We start from the raw sequence: 23,917 nt of genomic DNA, 5'->3' as shown, positions 1-23,917 counted from the left end.
TTCGCCATTCTCAAAATGAACCACGGAGCGTCGACATTTTCGAAGGACATATGGACATACCAATTGCCAGACGAATAAAGGGAGTCACGAATGATGGAGTAGTTGCTTAGATTAGTATTCGTGGCCAATGCTGCCTGTAGGTGCCTTCCCAAAAGAATACTGCCATACCTTCCCAGATGAACAAACAATGCATGTGCCTTACCTGTTTATCTTGCTTACCCCTCTTCATCTCTACCTTTCTCATCAACGTCCACTTCACATCCACATCATCAACACTGAATCCGTTGTTACTGTACACGTCTTTATCACCATACCATTACTACACATTCGCTACAAACATTTACTTAATCACTCTCTCATCATGGCCGACTCCGACCAGGAAATGACCCCCGCTCCTACTCTTGAGGTTGAGTAGCACCAACCCATTCAAGAAGCTGAGCCCGAGCAGCAACAACCATCCAGTCCAGAGGCTGAGGCCTAGCAGGCCCAGACATCCTACCAAGCTGAGGCCGAACAAAACGCAGAATCGGACAGGAGCGCAAGCATGGACCTTGTGTCCTCCAGTCCAGAAGCTGAAGTCGAGCAAGGCCAGAAGTCCGATCAAGAGGTTGAGGCCGAGCAGGGTCAGACATCCGATCAACCTGAAGCAGAACAGAACGCAGAAACGGATAGGAGCGCAAGCATGGACCTTGACTCTTCCAGTCCAGAAGCAAACTCGACAGCCAGGGAACAAACTCCGAGGCCCGTGCAACAGGATTTCACTGCTGGCCCAGAGGACACTGCCATATAGGATGCAAGTCCACGGCCAGAGACTTCTAGTTCAGAGAGCGAGGCGGACCCAGACCGAGATTACCCTGAGCACGCTCTTCCAGGGAATACTCCCCCACAGGATGTCCCACAGTATATCCCACAGAACCCTCACCAGGATGCCCCCCAGGGTGCTCTGCCACTGGATGGCCACCCGGATGCTCTCCCTATGGATCCAGGGCCGTTGAACATTTCTGATTCAGACTCACCTCCAGTAATTCCGATTGATCCCAAGTTAAATCCCCCCAAGTGGGATCCTGATGTACCGATCCCATCTATTGAGTCACCAGACGATCCTTCTCGCCGGTCCTCTGTTCAGACCGATGGCTCGGTATTTGATGACTCGGACCCTGGTCGAGATACCACAGTTGCAACCACCGCTCCTCCAGAGTCCCCTACACCGCGACCTATGCCACCGATTGGACCATTCGCGCCAATAGCGCCGCGTCCTCTAGGGATGCCACATGATCCTGAACCACCCACGCCACCGATGAGACCATTCGCACCGATAACGCCGCGCCCACATGATCCTGAGCCAAATACATCGGACATGGCTGATCCTCAGAGAGATGTATCGTCGTCACTGCCGTCCTCGGAGCCTCCCCCAACATCCAACGGACCATTCTCCCCACCGCCGTACCCTCCAGGGACGAATCCTCAGGTATGTACAAATGGAGGGTTGCCCTTTGCGTCGCGTTGTCCAAGCATGCCCTCTGCTCTCGCGATGGATACATCCATCGGATCATTGGCACCTACAATTCCTCTCCCTCCGGATACGATGTACCAGAGAGATACAGTGAATAGAGTGTTGCCCTTTGCGTACCCTCACCACATGCCTCATACTCGTGTGGTGCATTCATCAGCCACAACATTCCCATCGACAATTCCGCGCCCTCCGGATATATATGATCCTTAGAGAGGTACATCGAATGCAGAACTGCCGTTTGTGCCGTATTCCCGAAACATCGCGTTCGGGCAACCCAGCATCTACGAACGGCAACAAGGCCTTATCCAATCTGCGCAGAGAGCCTTGAACGACAGTGGCTTGGTATTGGATAAAGGGGGACGCATTCTACGAGAGTTGTGGGGCCTGCTTGAGCGGGCACAGAGCTCTCGGTCACAGCAACACGCGCAAGAGGGTTTCCCTCAACCAGTGATTCAGTGCAGTACTAACGACTTTACAGATACCAGGCCTTACGCTGAGTGCCCCTGTGAACTCACACTCGACAACGGGTGGTGGGCAAACGAACGGACAACAACACCCTCGGGGGAACGATATCCCCACCAATGGGGAGTCATCGACGAATAGGCAACAGCAACGACCTCAGAATGGGGAGTCGTCGAACGGTAACCAGCAAGAAGGGAATCCGTTCCCGAATTCACAGCCAGGAGGCAATGCTCGCCAAAACCAAGAGGTTGTACATGTAACCCCACGCCACCCGCCGGTCGGCCAGGAGGTAGTGCGTAGGCTATCCCAGATCGCAGAAGACCAGGATGATAGTACTTCAGATGGGACTACATCTCCGGGCTACGTCCTTGCCCAAAACCCTATGGAAGGGTCGTCGGCAAACGGGCTACCCGAGAACAATGCTCATCAAGATGGGAACGCATCCAATGCTCAACCAGGCGAGGCGCCTGCGGTTCAGCAACCTCCTCGAGCGAATGTTCAGCACAATAGGGCTGTGCCTCGCGGGAGAGAGACTCGCTTCATTGAACATTTGGATGAAAATCCTCAATGGGATGGGAGAAACACGGATCCACCTCCCAATTCAGCAGCGCCCTCTCGTCAAGCGTCACCCGCAGAGGAGAAAGACTCAGAAGAAGAGCTGTGAGCGGGATCGCCCCTGTGTGCTGAAGCACATGGTCGCAGGTCTATTGAAACACGTTTGGGGAGCTCTTCGCTATGGGTACTTTGGCACTCCGAAACACCATATCTTGGACACAGACTGTTCAGCGGATGAGAAAGTGATTCTCTTGTGAGTTTTAGATCGGGTTTATGAATCGGTTTATGGAGTTTATGCGAGGGAGTATCTTTGAGGAATCATGGCGTTATTGTTTGTATCGAGCGTATCACAGCGATTATTTAGAATTGATCAAGCTGCATCTTCATCGTGTCGTCTCCTGAGACCCAATTTGGCTGTGTGCTTGGTGTCTGCTCTAAAGCTTAGGTTACAGAAATAAATTATCCTGAATGCTAGCCTAAGATGATCAAATATTCCGTCTCTTATTGATGACTCTAGGCAGCCAATTCCCGTGATACCTTGAGGGCTGGGTGATGTCGCGGTGCGTTGCTGATGAGGTACAGGTTCGACACAGACACGATCCCGCCCAGGTTCTTGTGCCCCAAGATAGCTACTATATTCATGGACATCAGCTGTTGTGAAACATATGTTCATTATCGTTAGAGTTCAGTGGCAGATGCAACTTGCACACCTGACTTATTGAGATTTGACCACTGGAGGCCGCAATCGATGATACTTTGAACAGAGGACTTATCTTGGGCTTGCTGTTTAGAGATACCTTTGACGTTTACATTTATGGACATGATGAAGGGACTGAGCACCGCGGATGATCAAAAGGTTCTCTTACAGCAAGTGGCAGAGTCAGTGTGTACTCTTGGAACAACGAGTGTCGGGTCAGCAATGCAAAAGGCTATACAGGAGACGAAGAGGTTGCAGCACACCATCATCTTAGGCAAGGCACAGCTACAAGGCACTTCCAATAACTCAATTTCCATTACTGACTTTAATTGACTGGCTGAGCAGGAAAAAGTGACGCGGCTTGGTTGAGATATGCGACTTCCATAAACTGTGTACTGCGGAAGGAGGCATCAGTGTGTCGGATGGATTGGCGAGAGCATAAGAGACGAAATCATTCGATCATCTTAGGCTAGTATTAGGGTACTTCCTTCCGTCCCTTATGCTCTTAGGGGCCAATTCTTCTGGTGGAAAGTAACGAGCACACAGCCGAATTTAGTTCCAAGAACGGCAACAAGGAGTCGTTTTTGGAGTGACCACTTATGTCGCTATGCATGGTAGAATTAGGTAGTCTCATGGTTGATGCAGTTATGTCGCTATCCACATAGCATCATATCCGAGCTCCAGCGATAGCGACCATTGTTGAGAACCGTTGGACAATATACGAGAAGTTTGGCTCAAATCGAACACCTGATACAAGCTTGAAGGTCAAGTTAATCCGGAGCGAGAAGGCGTCCTGTCTGGAGAATTCAGGGTGGTCCCAACTATTCTTCCTCCTCCTTCATGACTACCACTCTGTAACTCCCCCATCAATCCATCAATTCTCATTCTCCCATTAACCCAATATCCTTTTCGCTTATTTATCCTCTCAGTTGTTTATTCCAATCATTCGCCCTCTGTTCTCGCACGCTCATCTTCCAAGACTTGAATTGCCTCGTTGATCGTCGTTTCACTGATGCTCCCTCGCTTATCCTCGATGCCAACAAAGAACCTCATCTATACTTAGCATCTCCCAACGCCATCAAAGAAACCCAACCGTGCACAAGCTCTGACTCTAACCTCAAAATAACTACAATACCAGCTTTAATTAAACAGGCTATTTGAACATGTATATGAACCCGTTCCTCGACTCTGTCCAAACACTCCTCGATAAGTCAATCAATTCACAACTCAATTATTCTAAACTCGAACAACTCAATTCGACACTTAACAACAATCATGAAACCCGCTCTTGTCACTCTTTTCTCCCTAGGCCTCGTAATGGCTACTCCGCCTGAGCCAGTTATTCTGAAACCTCTTCCTGATAAGGCTAATTCGGGATGTTATCACTAGTATGTCCTCCGATCACCATCTCTTCTCTGATACACCTCCAACCTCAACGCCGCCCTCATTATATAGATGAACCTGCTAACATAAACAGCACAATCTCCAAGAAATTCCGATGCTGCATTCCTCGTCTCTGTGCCTGCAAAGACAGTAAGTCAACCTCCTCCCACCCTCTTCTCTCAACCCTCCTCTCTCAACCCTCCTCTCTCAACCCTCCTCTCTCAACCCTCCCCTACCCTCACTCCCCCTCTCTAACCTCCTCTAAACCCCATCATCAACACCAACTAACTAACTCTGTAGAAAATTTCTACCTCTTCAACGACGAAGCATGGAAAAAGACCGGCAACGGTTGCAATCCTCCCTGGGGCATCGTTGGAAATGATCTGGAGAAACTTGATGGGTATTGCTGTAAGGGATGGAAGGCTCCCGCAATTAAGACTGATTGGTAGATCCCTTCATTGTGCTGTATTGGTCTTTTATTTCTTCTTTTCTCCTTGAGTTTTGTAGCTCTGCTTTACTATACCTCAGACTATTGATGATAGTCATTTCCTTGAGTCATTTCTAGCTTCATTTCACCTACTGTTTCTTTTCTTAACCCAGACTATCATGATCATGGTCATTTTCTTCTTCTCCTTGAGTAATCTCTATCTCCTCTCATATGTATTCTTCCTACTGTCGATTATAAATCCTTCACTTCTTCCCCCTCACCACTACCAGTTTTACCACTCTCCATAACAGCAGCATCTTTACAAACCGCAATACCAACAGCAATCCCCTCCATCTCACTCCCACTTCCAAAGAACGGACCAACAGTATAATTCGTATCGACAGGCCCATAAAGAAACCACCCACTAACAGGTCTCGCCTCAACCCTATCCTCCTCCTCTACCCTCTCTACTCCAATATTCCCAGCGAGTAGGTAAGCATCTGTATCAACGCCAGCCTGAGGATATCCCTTCATCTTCAGCGGTGCTTTTGCGTAGCCTGTTGACATGTCCGAAAGTGATACGGGGAGGTAGCTTTGGCCGTCGATGATGATGTTCCAGTCGTTGGGAAATATACCCATCTTAACCTCCTCCTTCTCTTCTTCTTCATCTTCGGCCCATGGATCGAAACCTCGCCGTTTGCCATCTCGTTCAAAGAACTGGAAGGCTGTAATCCATCCACTGACATCCCACTCCGAAGCACCCTCCCCACAAGACCACTTCTTCTTGGCTCTAACAATCTGTTCCCAAAACTCCCTTGTCTCCCCAACCCCATCCCCATCAGCATCCCAGGAACTTACAAACCGTTTCATAATCGGCTTCAACGCATCAGCAAATAACCCAGCATCCGGACCAAACTCATAAAGACGGCCCAGCTTGCTTTGTAGCTTAACCCAATCTTCTCGTTCACCGAGCAAGGTAACGCTCGGTATCCCACAAACTAACATCCCCTCAAAGTCGAAAAAATTCTTCATCAACCCCATCATTAAAATTGTGGCGGTAACATCGTCTTGAGGTGTTGATGTACTAAAGTTTGGTAGGATCCAATCTTTTAACCACTTTGTTTTAACACGGTTATTCAACTCATCTCCAAAAGAAGTTATCATACTCTCCCAACTATCACCCTCAACAACAATCTTTTCTCGTCCATCAAACTCCACAAATTTATCTCTTAACTTTTCAGAGTTGGCACTCATGTAAAGATTCATCTGCGATAAAACTTCAAACCAGACTTCACCAGGTCTTAGTATGAGATGTTGGTGCTGAGCCCATGCTTCTACAGCACCTCGTATGAAACCCCCCGAGCTCGGATACACATGCGCTACATCTTCAAAACTTGATGCGAGTAGTGAAGGGGTGTAGGGTACAGAGTACGCTACTTCTTCGGGACAACTTCTCCTGAAGAGGTCCTTTACTGAAGTCGCGATGGTGCCTGTCAACGGTAGTGGCGCGACGGGGGAGAGCGGGATGGTGATTGAGGCGGTGGCCAGGGATAGCCACAACGATAAAGCTTTCATTATGGAATGTTGTCGGGAGAATATTCGGCGAAGAACTAACAGCAACTATTCAATTTGTGTTTATCATGCCACAATAGGGCCGTGTAGAATTAAGATTACGGGCCTCCCGATCGGACGGTAAATAATCCCTGTGAGTCAGATATCCACTGAGGAGCCCGCTAGGGCCGAATGATGAGGCTCAAGTCTCATGATTAAATCGGGCTGTGAATCTAGATCATGATATATTTATCTCTGGGCTTGAAATCTGTTTCTTGTTTGAGGTGTCATGATCGGGCCATCTGACGGGTTTGGATCTCCGTGTGGCTCATCAAGATGGATCTATGCAGGTCGCGACGACAACAAGTTGACGGGAGTCATTTATTTTGATCATTGGAATATGCGGTGATTACGAGTTTGCAAAGAACGTGTTAACATGTTGTCATCTGTTTGGTCGCAATTAATGCCATGAGGCCCGACGGTAAATGCCTCATATCGCCACTTGATCAATAGCCAAGACATGTCTGACAAACAATGAAGCATCGTCAAAAACAAAGACAAAGAATGAAGATCATCAACGTAGCAAACATCAAACATCACAAGCATCAAAACAGTCAAAGTATATGTTGAGCATCTGTATTCAGTGCTATCAATCTATAAGCCAAAAGCCCAAGTAACCCATTCCTGCGCCATGCTGTAGTATAGTCATATCCTCATAAAACGCCATGCCAAATTATCTAGAAATAGAAACCATAACTTATTCCTCAGCATCAGCCTGCACTCGCTGAACAACACCAACAAGCGAAGAGAAAATCTTCTCGTTATCCTGAATGCCACAAACTTGCTTGACAACATCCTCAGGTCCGTTCTCAGACATGATCTTGGCAAGCTCCTTGCTCTCATCATCATCTGTAACCTCCTGGAATCGGAATGCCATCTCAATGGCGTCGAGGAGGTACTTGATGTCTTGGCCGTTCTCAGCGAGCTCGGCAGCGGGACCGATGAAGCGCTCCTTGCGGGAGAGCTTGCGGAGGGGAGCGCGGCCGACGCGCTCGACAGCGTCTTCCAAGTGGGGGTTTCCGATGCGCTTGATGATCTTCTCGACGTAAGCAGCCTGGGCCTCCTCGTCGATCTCGTGCTTGGCGACGATCAGGTTCTTGGTCTCCATGAGAGCACCACGGACCTCAGCCATGATCTCCTTATCTTGAAGAGCATCGTAGACGGTGCGCTTGCGTCGGTTGTAGCCGTGGTAAGCAGCGGTGGCGTGGCCTGTGTTGACGGTGAAGAGCTTGCGCTCGATAAAGGGAGCAAGGTTGTCGACCCAGTTAATACCCTCGATGTCAGGAATACCGACGTCTTGGAAGGGAGTGCGGTCGACGACCCACTCAAAGAACTTCTCGAGTGTGACATCGAGACCGGCGTTGGGGTCTTGGGCGGGGACGATTCTGTCAATGGCAGAGTTGGCGTAGCGAGCGCGGAGGTGGTGATCGTCCAGACGAGAAGGCTCAGTGTTGCGAGGATCCTTGATGTGCTCAGCAAGAGTATCGGTAGCACCGATAGCGTTCTCGCAAGCAATCACATGAAGGGGCGCATCGTCTGTAGAGCGAGCATCGATACCCTTTGCGATAACAGGAGCGATAAACTTGAGAATGTTGGGGCCGACAGAGCATGTGACGATGTCTGCTGTGCGGATAGCTTCGATGAGGTCTTGCTCGTGTGTTCGGGAGTTGATGGCCTTGTAGTTTGTGATTGTGTTTTCGGTGGTTCCTTCGGAGCCGACCTCGATGACTTTGTATGAAGGGGTGTCGTTGATGAGGTTGACGATTGTGTCGTTGACGTCTGCGAAGATGACGTCGTAGCCTGAGTTGTGGAGGAAGCAAGCAACGAAGCCTCTGCCGATATTGCCAGCACCAAAGTGAACAGCTGTCTTGGCCATGGTGAGTGATGTGTAAGTGGTGAATAGATAGAGGTAGATAGATAGAGTTATGAGAGTAGTCTTTGTATCAAACAAAGAGAGTATTGAATAGATGAGATGATGGAATATAGAATGAATAAAACGATAACTATTCTGGAGGGAAGCAGTCCTTATATGCCATCCATCTTGTCAGTAATGGTGGTCACTCACCCTGACGAATGTGTGCTCCATAGATGCCATCATCTCATGGTTCCACTGCAAGTGGGACCTGTACCATGCCATCATCCTGTGTCTTGGCAGACTACCCGTGGTGAAAGTCATTGGTTGGGGTTGCCTAGCCCAAAACCGTATGCCACCAAACAAGGATAAATCAATGATGACGGCCGTTTACAGACGGTAACAGTACAGTACAGGTACATACGGAGGTTATCCGGGCACTTTGCAGGGCTCCACTTTCAGTTGTCACCTCACTGTATTGAGTCAGATACAGGGCTTGTCCTACAGGGCCGCTTTGCCTGAAGCGATAATGCTGTAGGACCCTATTCCACGCCACCTCCATCACAAAACATTCATCCATCTGAGAGATTTGTCTACACTCTTCATAATTTTACTGTAATTTATTTATTATCTTTGATGCATTTTCTATTAATTGACTGCTGGTAACTTACACTCTGACTGAATACCCACAGAAACTACCAGTAACTCCTCGATCTAACCCATCAAGTGGATATCTCCCGCAAACAAGTACCGTTCTTTCCCCTCTGACGTATCGTGGGTCTAAACGCACTGCAACGACAAGTTTAAACTAAACAAATGGAACCAAACTTGGAGCCCCAGACAAGAAGAAGTGGTTCTCTTTTCAGGAGGAAGAAAAAAAAACCTGGGGCACTTACATCACTCCTCTCAAAACCACCTGGTTTGAACCTCACGATGCCCTCGATGTTCGATGTTCTCGATTGATATGAAATCATAACCCATATTAATGTCACGTTTTCTGAAGAACCATAATTATGACTTGTTATGTCAATCATTTTGAGGAGATATCGTGATTTACAATAGAGACAGTAAATATCTCGGCATCTCGGCCATTCCTCTCCGCTATTTTGATTGAGTCTCTTAGATGGCTACGACATCCATGTTGATGTCTTCTTCACGATGGTCGGATCTCTGCAGGCTATGCAGGGCCCTGGCTTCCCACCAATAGAAACTTACTAAGTGGGGTACTCGGTGTGCTGGCTTGAAAAAGTGAGGGTATTTTGAACTGACTGATGTTGAAACCCGAACTTGAGACAGCCTGGACAGTATCCACTATCTACATTGCAATGCCGAATATCTTCACATGCATTATTGAGGCTATTAAGTGTAACTGACTAGCTAAACCTCCGTATGACAAGTCTAGGTGATCTCCAAGCCCTCCTGCACCTAGACGTTTTCGCATGCGTTTTGTTTACATGTGTTACAATCACAAGCCAAACGTGTCTCTCTCTTCTCGTCTAACCTTTCTCAGATACGGTAACCTGTAGGGGTACGTCATAAACTAGTACAGTATCATACTGTACATCCTTGTTCCCCTTGTCCGTACAGCCACAGACCTCGACTGTTCCAGGGGGCCAAAACGGCTTTACTCTTTTCATCTACCGTAATCGCTCCGAAAGAGTCATTCGATTCAAATCACGGTAATTCCCTCACTTTCACTGCCTCTGAAACCCAATCCTCAAATTATAACCCTGGGCGCAAGTTCGGATCAACAAACCGCATATCCTGTCTGCTTGTCCTCTTCGGGCCTCTTCCCGTCCGTCCGTTTCTGTGCATACAATCCGTAGATAACGCTGACCAACCAAAACAACGGACCTAAAGCCAAGAACGGTGTATCTTGGCTTGTTTTAGCGCCGTTGTTTGATTGGTGATGTCTTCATTTGTGTCCCATAGCACTCTTTTCATTTTTTCTCGCTTGCCGCGGATGTTGTTGTGCCTGTTGATCTGGGAAAGGTATCTCGGAATGTGTTATCAGGCTAATACCGAGAAACCCTCAATTTCTCCGATTCCCTTAATCACCCGTATATTGTCTCGAGATACTGACTGCAATTGTGACTGAGATTGTCATGAACCGTCTATTACGGCTATTGTCTCATTCACACGCAGGGTCTAAGGGTCCAAGCCACCAAATTACCGATGTAGCATTCATCTTCTCTCCATCATCACTGTTTCCTCTCGGTGAGTCAGCTTGCAGCGGTCAATGAGCACTACATAAACAGGAAACTCCTCCTCTCGTCATCGATCTGTCCAAACTGTACACGACGAGAACATCGTCAAAAGCCTCACGACGTCAGAGGTTACCCTGCGCTTAGACGCTAGTGTGAGTGGGACTGAACCAAACCTGACTGTAGACGAACTGCAAACAAATTCTTCCGTGTCGCATTGCATCGCATTGGTGTGAGTGGAGTTTTAAACTGTGGTTACGCTTGGTGCAAACTGACCAAGTCAGAACGGACGCTTATTCAGACGGTAGCAGTAGCAGAGTTACCTAACCTCGCGTGCATGGTTGCTAATGACGGTTTGTTCTAGACAAAGAGATCGTCACTAGTAAATAGTTATCGTGATTCCGATATGAGCCGATTCAATCATGATAACAGTAACCTCTTGAGGCTCCCTCTGACCGAGTCGACAAGCATTCTCAACAATTAGCTCTTCAATCAATTCTTAACACAGCCTACCCCGCGATAACCCAGGATCATATTGACTGTACCCCGCGAAGCCACCTCCTCCTCATCCAACCCTGTACCTCACCTACTCAAAACTCCATCCCCATCTCTCCTCTCTAAAGTCCCAACGCCAAATACTACTCTACATAACAAAAAACATGCCACAATGACACTCTTACTCTCTCATAGCACACATAATACCACTCTCTCATTCACAACTTCCCCAGATCACAGCACATCAAACCCCATATTCCCCCCGCAAACTAACTCCACCTCGTTGAGTCTCACCATCTTCCTGTCTTACTCCTAATTAGGAAATACCCTTTGGCGGAGTAACACATGTGAGATTGCGGGACATGCAGCATGAGCAAGTGAGGGACAAGCACAGATTACAGCTTAAGGTCCCCTTGGCGGTTGGACAGGTACTGTACTTCATCAGTATAGGTTAGATGCGAAATCTCCTCAAGTGTACAGGTAAGCGCGGTTACAAATCTTCGTAGGAGGTTAGACTCTCTTCAAAGTACAGGTTAGAGCGCTTCATGTTCCCCAGCAGATAAGGCAGTCCATCACATAAGGCTCTCTAAGTTCCCGGCATACGTATACGTGAAACACTGCCTCACTACCCAAGCTGCATCCTACTGCCTTAAGAACACTACATCCTATCACTTGCATACCTCGGCGCTATTACACGTGTTGGCTCCCTCCCAATGACACCTCAATGTAGTCAAAGTCCAGATGTAATTGTCAAAGACCAGGTGTTGCGACAAGATCCCGCTGATGCGAGAAATCGCGCAGATACTCTACTCTGCATGCGGCGTATTGTAACTTCTCCAATTGCCATCTTGAGAATACCTTGTAATCTTGAGTATTGAAGCTCGGATATTGGCCGTGAATAATGACAATGGTCTCGACTACATGCACTTCACAAGTAGATCTACATGGACACATCACAAACTCAAGTCGAACCCATGCACTTCACAACCCCAATTCAGACTCAAGCACACTTCAAACACAGGTATACAAACTGTCATGCTATTTTAATCATTACCAACATCATACCATTAATTACCCCTTTTAGTTCTGTCCATACTTCTTGAAAGCACCGATGAGACCACCAGTAGAAGCATCGTGTCCATCACCGTTACCAGCCTCATCAAGCTCCTTGAGAATCTTCTTGGCAAGAACCTTGCCCAGCTCAACACCCCACTGATCAAAGCTGTTGATGTCCCAGATAGCTCCCTCGGTGAAGGTGAGGTGCTCGTAGTAGACGATCAAAGCACCCAACTCGGCAGGGCCAATGGATCCACCAACGAGGATGGAGGTTGTAGGTCGGTTACCCAGGAATCGCTTGTGAGGGACAAGTTCCTCGGGAGCACCCTCGGCACGAACCTGCTCGTCAGTCTTGCCGACCATGAGAGCCTCCGCTTGGGCAAAGTAGTTGGATGCAAGCATCTTCTGGTGAAGGTTGTCGCTGACGGGGTTGTGGGACTTGGCAGCGAGAATGAAATCGGTAGGAATCAGCTTGGTACCTTGGTGAACAAGCTGGAAGAAGGAGTGCTGAGCGTTGGTGCAAGGCTCTCCGAAAAGGATGGGGCCTGAATTGTTAGCTTGTTATTGACAGCGGACAATGATAACTTACCAGTGGTGTACTTGGCAGAAGAGCCATCAGAGGTGATGCTCTTTCCGTTGGACTCCATGGAGAGTTGCTGGAGGTAGGCAGGGAATCGGTGGAGGTATTGATCGAAGCTGTGACTGTTAGCAAACGTCCACCCTCCAAATATATGTACTTACGGAGCAACCAGGTGAGTTTGGGCCTGGAAAAAGTCAGAGTACCACACACTCAAGAGACCACCAAGAATAGGAATGTTGTCCTTGAGAGGAGTCTCGCGGAAGTGCTTATCCATGGCATGAGCACCACTGAGGAACTTGTGGAAGTTGTCAAAGCCAATGTACAAAGCAATGCTCAGACCAATGGCACTCCAGACAGAGTAACGACCACCAACCCAGCTCTCAAAGCCAAACATGTTCTTGCTGTCGATACCAAACTTGGTAACCTCCTCCTCGTTGGTGGAGAGAGCAACAAAGTGCTTGGCAATCTCACCCTTGTTGTCGGTCTTTTCGAGGAACCAAGTCTTGGCCGTGTTGGCGTTGGTGGTGGTCTCTGCGGTGGTAAAGGTCTTGGAAGCGATGAGGAAGAGAGTGGTCTCGGGGTCGGAGTCCTTGAGAGCTTCGGCGATGTGGGTTCCGTCAATGTTGGAGACGAAGTGAAGCTTCATGTCGTCAGCACCGTAGTGCTTGAGAGCCTCGGTGACCATGACGGGGCCGCTACATTCGTTAGCTAGATCACTCAATAGATGCGAATCACATACAGATCAGAACCACCAATACCGATGTTGATAATGGTAGTCAACTTCTTTCCAGTGTATCCCTTCCACTCTCCACTTCGAACCTGCTCAGAAAACTCCTTCATGTGGTTAAGAACATCATTGACACCACCCTGAGTGTTCATGACATCAACGCCATCAACCTTCATATCCCAACCACCAACATTTCGGAGAGCAGTGTGGTAAACGGCGCGGTCCTCGGTAAAGTTGATCTTTTCACCAGCAAACATGGCATCGCGCTTCTTCTCAACGCCAGCCTGCTCAGCAAGCTTGACGAGGAGATCAAGAGTCTCATCGGTGAGGAAGTTTTTAGAAAAGTCGAAAAGGATCTCGGAGCTGACACCGCCGGACTCGAAAGTGCGGGTAAATCGGTCGAAGCGCTGAGGGTCGGAGGCAAAAGCTTCCTTGAGGACGAAGGACTTGCCGACGCTGTCGCGGTGCGACTGGAGGTCAGACCAGGCGGGGAGGGTGTTTGCGGGGGCCATTTTGGTGATGTTTAAGTATAATGGTAGGGAGATGGAGGGAGAGAAGAGATGAAAAGAAGAGGGGAATGAGGTTGTCTTGTATTTTGCTTCAGATCAGGACCTCATACCTAAGCTGTTCCATGAGTGGAGGGGAAAGAAGCACGGGCGGGGTGGGGGCATCATCCCACCAAATGGAAGCTTCAAGTCAATTGATGCTGTCATGATACGACTATGATATGACAGACAATTTCTAGTACTGACAATTAATTAATCCCTCTTTCTGTAATATCTAATTGAGACAATTAGATACTCAAATTACCTCTTGTTACGCTTGTCTATTATCTTCATAGACTGACCTGTAGCTATAACCCCTCCAATGACAACATCCCTCTACGCCATGCTTACTAGCATCCATGCTTCAAAGCTCCAGCTATCAAACAGCCCCGCCAACAAGCTTCACTTTTTTTTTCTCTTACTGCTGATTCCTAATTAATTAACTGCCAAATTCAATTTTTTACTGATAAACTTCTAATCATCAAGGTTACGCTGACTGAACTTTTCTTGTCCTTTCGTCATGTCTCCATAATCAACAGCCCTGCGTCATCGTGTCCAACTTCCGGTTATGCCGGACAGACGCCGTAGTTGTCCCGCATCAGCTCCGGACATGTTATCGGAAGCATTAGAATGGGAAATAGCCTGAAATTTGTAGCAGTAACTACCCCCAATCTTTTCGGCGAGATTGCCGACATCGTGAGATGTAAAAATGCCTCAGGAAACTGTTTCCGAAAGATGAGGTTCAGTACATATGTACGCATAAGCACAGCTGTTTCTATAAAAAGCCTGTGTGGCCGAGTGGTTAAGGCGGTAGTTTTAAGTTCCCCTTACTTAAAACACTACTACAGTGATGTTCGCGAGTTCGAATCTCGTCGCAGGCAAATGATAATTTTCTTTTGCTTCATCGTTATTTTTGTCCTTTTGCTATTTGCATTGGAGTTTGAATGATGGTGTTGATGATAGTGTTTGGCTAGTGAGTGGGCCAAAAGTGTTGATCGAATGCTCCGAATGACTCAGAATGGCTTGAAGAAGGCCACTGGAATTGGAAACCACAGGAGGAACGGATTTCTTGGTTCTGGCATTGACAAAGAACGTAGCAAAATGGAATGGGTAATGTACAACAGGAACAGAGGATGGATGCTCTACAAGTTCAGCTCCGATGACACTCGTCTCAGTCAGTCCAAAATCAATCGTTGCAGGACTACACCAAACATCCAGTCAAGCTAACCTCACATCACATCCCACACTCAACTACATATCACTCAATTGTCAGACACGGTGTTATAAACGTCAATGTTCTTTTCATTATACTCATTGATGCCATAGCAACCCTGACGAAATGACCAAACCTTTTCTACACCATCTAAGCACCCTGCTCATAAAACACACGCACATATTCCTTACTCATCATCCTCCTCAGACTCCTCATCCTCAACCTCAGGTTCAGAAACAGCCTCCTCCTTCTTTCCATTAACAGCCGTTGTCTCAGGCACAGCAGCACCACCCTCCTTCTCGAGTTGCAGCCACTCATCCCACTCAGGGAAGAGATCCTCATCTTCACCGGGTACTCCGATGAGCTTGGCTACTCTGGCCTTCTTGTTCTTCTCGAGATTCTCTTTCCACTGGTTCACTACTGGCACAGTGAGACTGGGCTGGTAGGTTTGGCTGAAGAGAACGGCTTCGGGGAGACGGCCGGTCTCAGTAAGGATCTTTGTGCAAGCCTCGACGTTGCCGAGGAGCCATTGGCATTGGAAGGCGACGTTGTGAGATCCAGCCTCTTGGGCTTGGGCGGCCAACGCAGACAAACCTTCTCGGTCGCCTGTTGATGAGTGCAGAAGAAGAAGAGATCCAAGGTCCTTGGCGTGAGTAAAGCACTCAGCAGCAAGGGTAACATCCCAAGCTGATAGAGCAGCGTCACCAACAGTCTTCCACTTGTGATCAGCATTAGCCTCACGAGCGAGATCCAGAGCAATAGCAAGCTCATTCAATGCTAGGGCAAGATCAAACTTGTGCTCAGGATCTGTGGCAACCTCCAACGCAAGCTCCTTGTGACCTTGTCCTTCCAAGAATCGAGCAATCTTGTTGAGCTGGTCGCTGGGAATGGTTGGTAGGAGTTCAGCAGCTGTCTCCATATCCTCTCGGAGAACAAGAGTCTGGTACTCGAGAACTGGGAGAGAAAGACCGAAAGAAGTAACGTTGACATCCTTGTCGGCAAGGTAGATTCGGGAGTCGCGCTGAATGTAACCCAGGATGTACTGGGCCTTGTCGAAGTGGGAGATGGTGTAGGTTTGATCACCGACGAGGTAGTTGAGTCGGTTGGTGCTGTTGGTGTAGATGAAGCAGTCGCCGATCCATTCACCAGTTCGTACACTATTTCGTTAGCAGGGGTAATTTGGGGGTCGAGATTCGGGTACTTACGACTCGCTGATGTCTGTGATGACCTCAAAGGCGGCCTCGACACCGTCCTCCTCAACTTGTCCAGACTGAACAGCCTCGACATAGTTCTCACGAGAGAATCGAAGAACGTAGTAGGTATCCTCACAAGCAATTGTGACAAGCTCTCCGCTATCGGACCAGTAAACCTCCTTGGGCTCGACTTCAATTCTTCGGACAAGACCACCAGTGTTCCAGTCAAAGAATGAAACACCACCTTGTCCAGTAACACCGAGAAGAACACCACCGTGGAGTTTCTCGGCCTGGAAACCAACATCGAGACCACCAGACTTTTCAACAAAGTTCTTGAAGATCTTGACGCTCATGGCAGACTCTCGAATGGCAAAGTCATTGCTGTTCTCCTTGGAAGCCCAGACAAAGTCGAGTGCTGAACCGAAAGCCTTGTTTCGCCAGGCGAGGGCAGTGTAGATGATGTATTCGCCATCACCACACACGGAAACGAATCGACCGTTGGGAGAGTGGATGAGTGTTTGGGGGTAGACTTCGCAGGTACCGAGATCCTTGACGGGGAGGGAGATGGGCTCGTTATCCTTAATAGAGGCGTCTATGAACGATGTTAGCGTAGTTCAAGTCAGGGGTATCAACATGTCAGGTTTATGTCAGAGATGTCAAGTACTCACCTCCTCCCTTGATAATAGAAGAGACAACCTCGTTGTGTCGGGCCCAAATAAGCTTGCCAGATGTATCCATAGACACAGCAGGCTCCTCACGACCAAGCTTGACAACAACAGCACCATCATCAAAACCAACAGCAACACCCTGCTTGCCCTTTTGATACGAAACACACCAAGCTCGCTCCAGACTGTAGTTGAGGGATTGCTCGAATCGGTAGGTGTTGGCGTGCCATATTCTTATCGTACCGTCCTCGGAACCGGAAATGATGACTGGCAATTCGGGATGGTAGCAAGCAAAGGAAACGTTGTTGGTGTGTCCTTCAAGGGTGGCGATCAGGGACTTTGTGGTGTAATCCCAAATCTTGACGGTTCGGTCGTCGGACGTAGTAAGGAGGTAGGGCTTATCAGAGTGAGGGTAGTAGTCGACATGGTTAACACCCTTTGTCTCGTGAGCCTCGAGGGTGAAGTTGGGAGTAGAAGATCCAAGACTCCAGATCTTGACAGTTCTGTCAAGACAAGCTGAAGCAAAGGTGTTTGTGTCCTTGGGGTTGATGGCCAGACCCATGACATAGTGACCGTGACCCTCAAAGACTTGTACACACTTCCATCCCTTCTCCCAATCCCAGAGCTTGATGGTCATGTCATCGGAGGCAGTCAGCACGAAAGGCTGTGTGGGGTGGACTGCAATCGCTCGAATGTAATCGGGGTGCGCCTCGAAAGAGGTGATCTTCTCGGAAGTGTTGTAGTTGTAGACTCGTAGTTGGAAGTCATCGGAACCGCAGACAATCCAGTTTTTCCTGGCGATGAATCGACCGGCGCGAACAGGGACATCGGTGAGCTCAAAGGTCTTGACGATCTGTTGGGTTTCGTGGGACCAGATGTAGACGTGGCCTGAGTTGTTAGCCAAGCACACCTTGCTGAGAGGTGAACATACCGCTGTAGAGGGTTGTGAGAATCCATGGCTCGTGAGGATGAAAGTCAATGCCCTTGACTCGCTCACTGCGAGCATAGAGCTGGCGCTGTTGCGAAACGTGTCAGCTCAGATCGCATGAAGTTCAAGCTTGGAGCTTGAAGGTATTTCGGGTGTTGCATTTTGCGGTACAACACAGCATAATGCCAATGCTGATGAAGGCGCAGATATCCACTAACCTTGACGTCTAACTTCATCTTGTGGTATATCGTCGCTGTCGCGTTGCGCAGAGTTGAAGTTGCAAGCTGTCCAGCAAGGGCGGTGATATCTAAGGTAGTGGGGTCAACGGCAGGAATCCCTGGAGGAGTCTACCATGCGGGACGTGGTCACAAATAAAAAGAGTCGATAGGGAAAGAACAGAAATACACTGTAGAGTCAAACGCTAAATCATCAATCGTGTCGATTTTGAATTGACAATGTGGCTTGAGCTCTTGAATTCGGAGCTCCCCAAAATGTAAAGTATCCTGCCAGCCTGGCCATCCCATTGAATGTGAATGGCCATGTGTTGTTGTGGCCTGAAGTTTAAGGCCCCACCTCCTTATCCCTTCTTATCGCAGGGATGATCCAGAAAAGGGGGGTTATAGGGTAGGGAAAGTCAAAAGTTGAACAATTAATTGTTGGTCTTTTTTCATGTAATTATCTTACTGATATTTTTGGTGTCTCTGGTACTTTGTATTTCCTTTGGCAGAATTGTCAATCACTGTTCTTGGCTGTGGTGTTCAGCATAATTAAGCTCTTGTCATCTGCCACTGTAACTGAACCTCATGAAGCTCGGTCTTGAACATGTCCATGGATCTCAAACAAGTTTCGTAGTGGACCAGATCTCAACCCCTTATGCACAATTGATCTAAATCTGGCAATTCACTCTGGTCACTTCATGATATCCCCCAATTGATTCCATTGATTCCATTCGACACGCGTCGTCCTAAAGTGTGGCTGTACAAGAGATCCAAGTACAGCTGCTAATTACAGTACACCCTCAATTGGGCTCTGGATTGGGCAGACTCAAAGTCTTGACATCAAACAGTGCACACAAAAACTAGTCTCCCCATCTCATTTACCCCTTATACTCATAGACTGCCAACTGGAAACTGCTTAAGATCAACAAAGCTAGAGCCCGCGTAGTAGGTAGCTTTTGACAGCCCAGACCATAATTCCCCACAGTTAAAAGCTCCTGTGTCGCAGACTGAGACACTGTGCTTACAGCACTTCAACAGCGTTCAAAGGTCACTACCTCACAGTGCATATGCCCCCTGGAATAGCTATCATCCCAGGTCCATGGTCCACCGCCACGGCACGGCTCCCCTTCTTTCCATCCCCGTTCAACTACTTCGTCTTGGTGCCTTTTGCTTCGCCTCCTCCTCATACCTGAACCTCCAACCTCTCAATCTTCTTTTCCCTCATCTTGCCTTCGATCTCTCTCCTTTCAGATCGTCGGCGCAAAACAGAATTTGCTCCTTTTTCCTTTCGACTCGCGAAACCTTTCGACTAAAAGCGGCCGGTCTACGCTCTCTCTCTCCACGTTTATATGCGGGGTTACAAATCATCCACTTGAATCCTTCTAACCATCAGCCTTTTTGCTTGATCAGGAGTTTGTCAGCGAGCGCAGGTCTTGGGAGATCATCTCTGCGATTACACTTCTAGTCGACTGCACCTTTCGGATACATCGTCAACAGTCGCAGCCATGTCTTGGAAGCTTACCAAGAGTATGTTTACATTTCAAGGTCAATCGGTCGCATGCTAACAACCATCAGAGTTAAAGGAAACCCATCTGGGTCAGACCTTGAGTCCATTCTCTCGATCACCGTCTACTTCTACAATCACCGACAAGGAGAAGGAAGCTCAAGCCAGCGGTGCCGTTACTCCCACGACCGAAAGTGCTATAGGTGAGCATATCATACTGGGTTCAAAGTCAATGACTGACGTGAATAGCCGCTTCTGAGGCCATGACGCAGGCTCCCGTAGTCAAGCCCCCCAAGCCCGGTATCCTCGTCGTCACCCTCCATGAAGGTCAAGGATTTTCCCTTCCCGAGCAGCACCGAAGTGCGTTTGCCTCATCACACCAAGGATCGATGTCCTCTGGAAGCGCTCTTTCAGGGTCCGTTCGACCTAGTTCTTCACAACGCGCGGGTGGTTTCAACGGCGGAAGGCCGCAATCTTCTGCTGGTGGCTTCAACGGTATTCCTACAAACCACGGTCGAATCTCTGGCAAGTACATGCCATACGCCCTCCTCGATTTCGACAAGGTCCAGGTTTTTGTCAACTCGGTCGACGGAAACCCCGAGAACCCTCTCTGGGCTGGTGGAAATACTCAGTACAAGTTTGATGTTTCAAGAGTGACGGAACTCGTCATCCACCTGTACATGCGAAACCCTTCGGCACCACCGGGATCCGGACGAAGCCAGGATATCTTCCTCGGTGTCGTTCGTATCAACCCCCGATTCGAAGAGCGACAGCAGTACGTGGAGGACCCCAAGGCCAGCAAGAAGGACCGCGAAAAGGCAGCTGCCGAACACGCAGCGCGTGGCGGTCACCAAGGCGCCGAGTGGGTTGACGTGCAGTACGGAACCGGAAAGATCAAGGTTGGTGTCGAGTACGTCGAGACCCGAGCAGGTAAGCTCAAGATTGAGGATTTCGAACTTCTCAAGGTTGTCGGCAAGGGCAGTTTCGGCAAGGTTATGCAGGTGCGCAAGAAGGACACGAACCGAATCTACGCTCTCAAGACAATCCGCAAGGCACACATCATCTCGCGATCCGAAGTCGCCCACACACTCGCCGAACGGTCTGTGCTGGCGCAGATCAACAACCCGTTTATTGTGCCTCTCAAGTTTAGTTTCCAGTCACCAGAGAAGCTGTACTTTGTTCTCGCGTTTGTCAACGGAGGAGAGCTGTTCCACCACTTGCAAAAGGAGCACCGATTCGACGTCAACCGATCCCGTTTCTACACCGCCGAGCTTCTGTGCGCCCTCGAGTGTCTGCACGGTTTCAGCGTCATCTACCGAGATCTCAAGCCCGAGAACATTCTTCTCGATTACCAAGGTCACATTGCTCTTTGCGATTTCGGTCTCTGCAAGCTTGACATGAAGGATGAGGACCGAACCAACACCTTCTGTGGTACACCCGAGTATCTCGCCCCCGAACTGTTGATGGGACAGGGTTACAACAAGACGGTCGATTGGTGGACTCTTGGTGTTTTGCTGTACGAGATGTTGACGGGTCTTCCACCTTTCTACGACGAAAACACCAACGAGATGTACCGCAAGATTCTATCAGAGCCACTTCACTTTTCTGATGTGGTTCCTCCGGCTGCCAAGGATCTTTTGACCAAGCTTCTCAACCGTAACCCCGAAGAGCGATTGGGAGCCAATGGATCTGCTGAAATCAAGGCTCATCCTTTCTTCCATGCTATTGACTGGAGGAAGCTACTCCAGCGCAAGTACGAGCCTACCTTTAAGCCCAGTGTTGTAAGTATTTCGTCTCTGTTTTATTTTGACTCGACTAACATTTTCAGGCCGACGCTCTGGACACTGCCAACTTTGACCCCGAATTTACCTCAGAAGCACCTCAAGATTCTTACGTCGAAGGACCCATGCTATCTCAGACAATGCAGAACCAATTCCAAGGATTCAGCTACAACCGACCAATTGCTGGACTTGGAGATGCAGGCGGCAGTGTCAAGGATCCATCCTTTGTTGGTAGTCTGACAGACAACCGATAAGGGTCTCTGGATTATCGATAGATAGGCGATCGAGGACAAGCATGGACTGACTTGGGCAGGATACCAGTCTGTGGAGAGGAGATTTTGGGAAATACCGTGTAAGGGAACACGAAAGCTAGAGGATGAGATGAAAGATGAGGATGAATGTAGATAAGAAGCCTGCTTTGCTTTGGCGCGTTTGGAGTTTGATACACTCGTTAGTGGATTTGATGCCGTAGTTATGTTACTGTCTCATGTTCGCGAATTGTGAGTCTGGAAGAATCGAGTGATGTAGATGAAGTTGGACATGTGACTGAAGAATGAATGTGTTTTCGTGACTTATTGACGGACGATCTCTGTACAGTCGTTTGCTCTTCAGCAAACGTACCTTTATTTCTCCACAACCTGAGTATGAGTGACTTTTGGATGGCTGAGAATACGATGACTCTCATGCATATGCCCATCTCCCGTTGAGAAGCTAACTTATTCTGGACATAAGTTGCTAGGCTGACTGTCAGCTCGTTCCCAGCTGCAACCTTGATGCAGAATGCCTTGTTCAATAATGTCCATTTTTAGCTGCTATGGCTTCAAACTACTCAGCAACACTTACGAGGCCTCTCTTGGCATTTGCATTGTCAATTCTTGGCTTCAATGCATCGTGAGGAGATGTTGACGTTGGCTTAATAGAGTTTCACTGGACAACCGTAGACGCGGGGATGCAACCATGACTTATTCATGTAAGACATGGCTGAACCAACCGCTGTGGCGTTACTTAGACAATGAATAACAACAAACGACTTCACATTCAAAGAAAGAGTTATTTGGCAGAAAGAGAATTGTTGTATTAAAAACTATTAATCTTAAGCCAGTCCATCAATTACCACAAATTTAGAGAGCAGCAACGACACCGGCAACGGCAGCGGCAGCGACGTAGAGGAGACCACCCTTGGCAGAAGCAGCACCGTTCTCAACCTCAGAGGGAGAAGTAGAGGTAGGCTTAGCACCAGAGGGAGTAGCAACAGGGGTGTTGTGCTCCTCAACCTTGGTAGAGACAACAGGAGGAACAACAGCGGTGGCAGCAGAGCCAGTAGCGCTGGTAAGGCTGCTGGGCTTGTCCTCGGTGGCAGTAGCAGTGCACATGGGAACCATGCTAGCGAACTGAGCAAGCTCAGGGCACTCCTTGACAGCAGACATGATGTCCTCGCTGTTCTTGGCGTACCAGGAGATGATGTCGGCGGAGTAGGAAGAGTACTCGGCGGACAGAGAAGCGGGAGTGCTGAAGTCGCAGGGATCGGTCTGGGGGTTCTCGAGGAGATCGGAGACGATCTCGGGGGCGGGAGTGGGGACGCCCTGGGCGAGGTCAAGAACGGCGGATTGACACTCGGGGGTGATGTCGCCGAGAGAGGGGAGGCCGGTCTGGCGAGGCTCAATGGCGGCGCGCTTCATGATGGGGTTGGCCATGAAGTTGACGTTTGCCGAGACGGCGGTGGCCAGGAGGGAGGCGATAACGATGGACTGCATTTTGATGGATTTTGTGTCTAACGAGTGAAGACTTAATTATTGATGGATAAAGAGAAAGGGTATGAAAGAAAGGGGATGGGAGAGCCTTATGTACTTGAGAGCTAGTCCAATGCTGGGGTAATGAACTATCACACCAGGCAGTTAAATCCAGTCCGTTCTAGTCTTTTAGTTTCTAGGCAGTAGGCAGGCAGCTCTTTCCCACTGGGCTCACCGCTGAGACGCACCTTTCCTAGTAGAGACTAAAAACAAGGACGAGTGCCCAGCCTTGTGCATATGTCATATATCAAGGTAACTTGAAACTCTTCAGGGGTTAAAAAGCAAACACCAACCATTCAGATCAGTTATTCACTGCATGCCCGGCTTACAGTGACCAGTTTTACCGTCCACAATGAGGACCCAGTAGCACTGGCAGTGAGACATTTCTTGTTATGTTGATCAACTCTTGGGACATGTCATAACTCCCGATGGTGCAGCTTGGAACTAAGCCTTGGCGCTTACGAGCTGAATCCATCGCATCGACGATCAACAGAACAATAAACAATAGTAACGCATTC

At 48.7% G+C, this 23,917-nt stretch overlaps 8 protein-coding genes across 8 annotated transcripts; 3 read left to right on the top strand and 5 right to left on the bottom strand.

The window, feature by feature from the left end:
- Window positions 1–361: 361 nt before the first annotated feature.
- On the top strand, window positions 362–2,639 carry FIESC28_04126 (uncharacterized protein; the record flags this gene model as incomplete). Its single annotated transcript, XM_031158273.1, has 4 exons — window positions 362–406; window positions 482–745; window positions 791–1,468; window positions 1,992–2,639. 4 exons carry the CDS (start codon window positions 362–364, stop codon window positions 2,637–2,639), a joined length of 1,635 nt encoding a protein of 544 aa, XP_031017722.1.
- A 1,863-nt stretch (window positions 2,640–4,502) lies between these two features.
- FIESC28_04125 (uncharacterized protein) lies at window positions 4,503–5,059 on the top strand (the record flags this gene model as incomplete). Its single annotated transcript, XM_031158272.1, has 3 exons — window positions 4,503–4,615; window positions 4,705–4,760; window positions 4,911–5,059. The coding sequence occupies 3 exons, from the start codon at window positions 4,503–4,505 to the stop codon at window positions 5,057–5,059; spliced, it is 318 nt and encodes a 105-aa protein (XP_031017721.1).
- Window positions 5,060–5,289: 230 nt separating this feature from the next.
- FIESC28_04124 (uncharacterized protein) lies at window positions 5,290–6,612 on the bottom strand (the record flags this gene model as incomplete). The annotated part of the gene is made up of 1 exon (XM_031158271.1): window positions 5,290–6,612. One exon carries the CDS (start codon window positions 6,610–6,612, stop codon window positions 5,290–5,292), a length of 1,323 nt encoding a protein of 440 aa, XP_031017720.1.
- A 733-nt stretch (window positions 6,613–7,345) lies between these two features.
- Window positions 7,346–8,524, bottom strand: FIESC28_04123 (uncharacterized protein; the record flags this gene model as incomplete). The annotated part of the gene is made up of 1 exon (XM_031158270.1): window positions 7,346–8,524. The coding sequence occupies one exon, from the start codon at window positions 8,522–8,524 to the stop codon at window positions 7,346–7,348; it is 1,179 nt and encodes a 392-aa protein (XP_031017719.1).
- A 3,755-nt stretch (window positions 8,525–12,279) lies between these two features.
- FIESC28_04122 (uncharacterized protein) lies at window positions 12,280–14,074 on the bottom strand (the record flags this gene model as incomplete). Its single annotated transcript, XM_031158269.1, has 4 exons — window positions 12,280–12,800; window positions 12,845–12,951; window positions 12,997–13,530; window positions 13,575–14,074. The coding sequence occupies 4 exons, from the start codon at window positions 14,072–14,074 to the stop codon at window positions 12,280–12,282; spliced, it is 1,662 nt and encodes a 553-aa protein (XP_031017718.1).
- A 1,433-nt stretch (window positions 14,075–15,507) lies between these two features.
- On the bottom strand, window positions 15,508–18,342 carry FIESC28_04121 (uncharacterized protein; the record flags this gene model as incomplete). Its single annotated transcript, XM_031158268.1, has 5 exons — window positions 15,508–16,477; window positions 16,526–17,105; window positions 17,182–18,066; window positions 18,110–18,194; window positions 18,325–18,342. 5 exons carry the CDS (start codon window positions 18,340–18,342, stop codon window positions 15,508–15,510), a joined length of 2,538 nt encoding a protein of 845 aa, XP_031017717.1.
- Window positions 18,343–19,829: 1,487 nt separating this feature from the next.
- FIESC28_04120 (uncharacterized protein) lies at window positions 19,830–21,863 on the top strand (the record flags this gene model as incomplete). Its single annotated transcript, XM_031158267.1, has 4 exons — window positions 19,830–19,851; window positions 19,900–20,031; window positions 20,078–21,609; window positions 21,657–21,863. 4 exons carry the CDS (start codon window positions 19,830–19,832, stop codon window positions 21,861–21,863), a joined length of 1,893 nt encoding a protein of 630 aa, XP_031017716.1.
- An 867-nt stretch (window positions 21,864–22,730) lies between these two features.
- On the bottom strand, window positions 22,731–23,363 carry FIESC28_04119 (uncharacterized protein; the record flags this gene model as incomplete). Its single annotated transcript, XM_031158266.1, has 1 exon — window positions 22,731–23,363. The coding sequence occupies one exon, from the start codon at window positions 23,361–23,363 to the stop codon at window positions 22,731–22,733; it is 633 nt and encodes a 210-aa protein (XP_031017715.1).
- Window positions 23,364–23,917: the final 554 nt, after the last annotated feature.

This window comes from Fusarium coffeatum (genome assembly GCF_003316985.1).
Source record: "Fusarium coffeatum strain FIESC_28 chromosome Unknown BRIP53273_contig_84, whole genome shotgun sequence".
In the NCBI taxonomy this organism is placed as follows: domain Eukaryota; kingdom Fungi; phylum Ascomycota; class Sordariomycetes; order Hypocreales; family Nectriaceae; genus Fusarium; species Fusarium coffeatum.
This window is presented reverse-complemented; position numbering and strand designations above follow the sequence as displayed.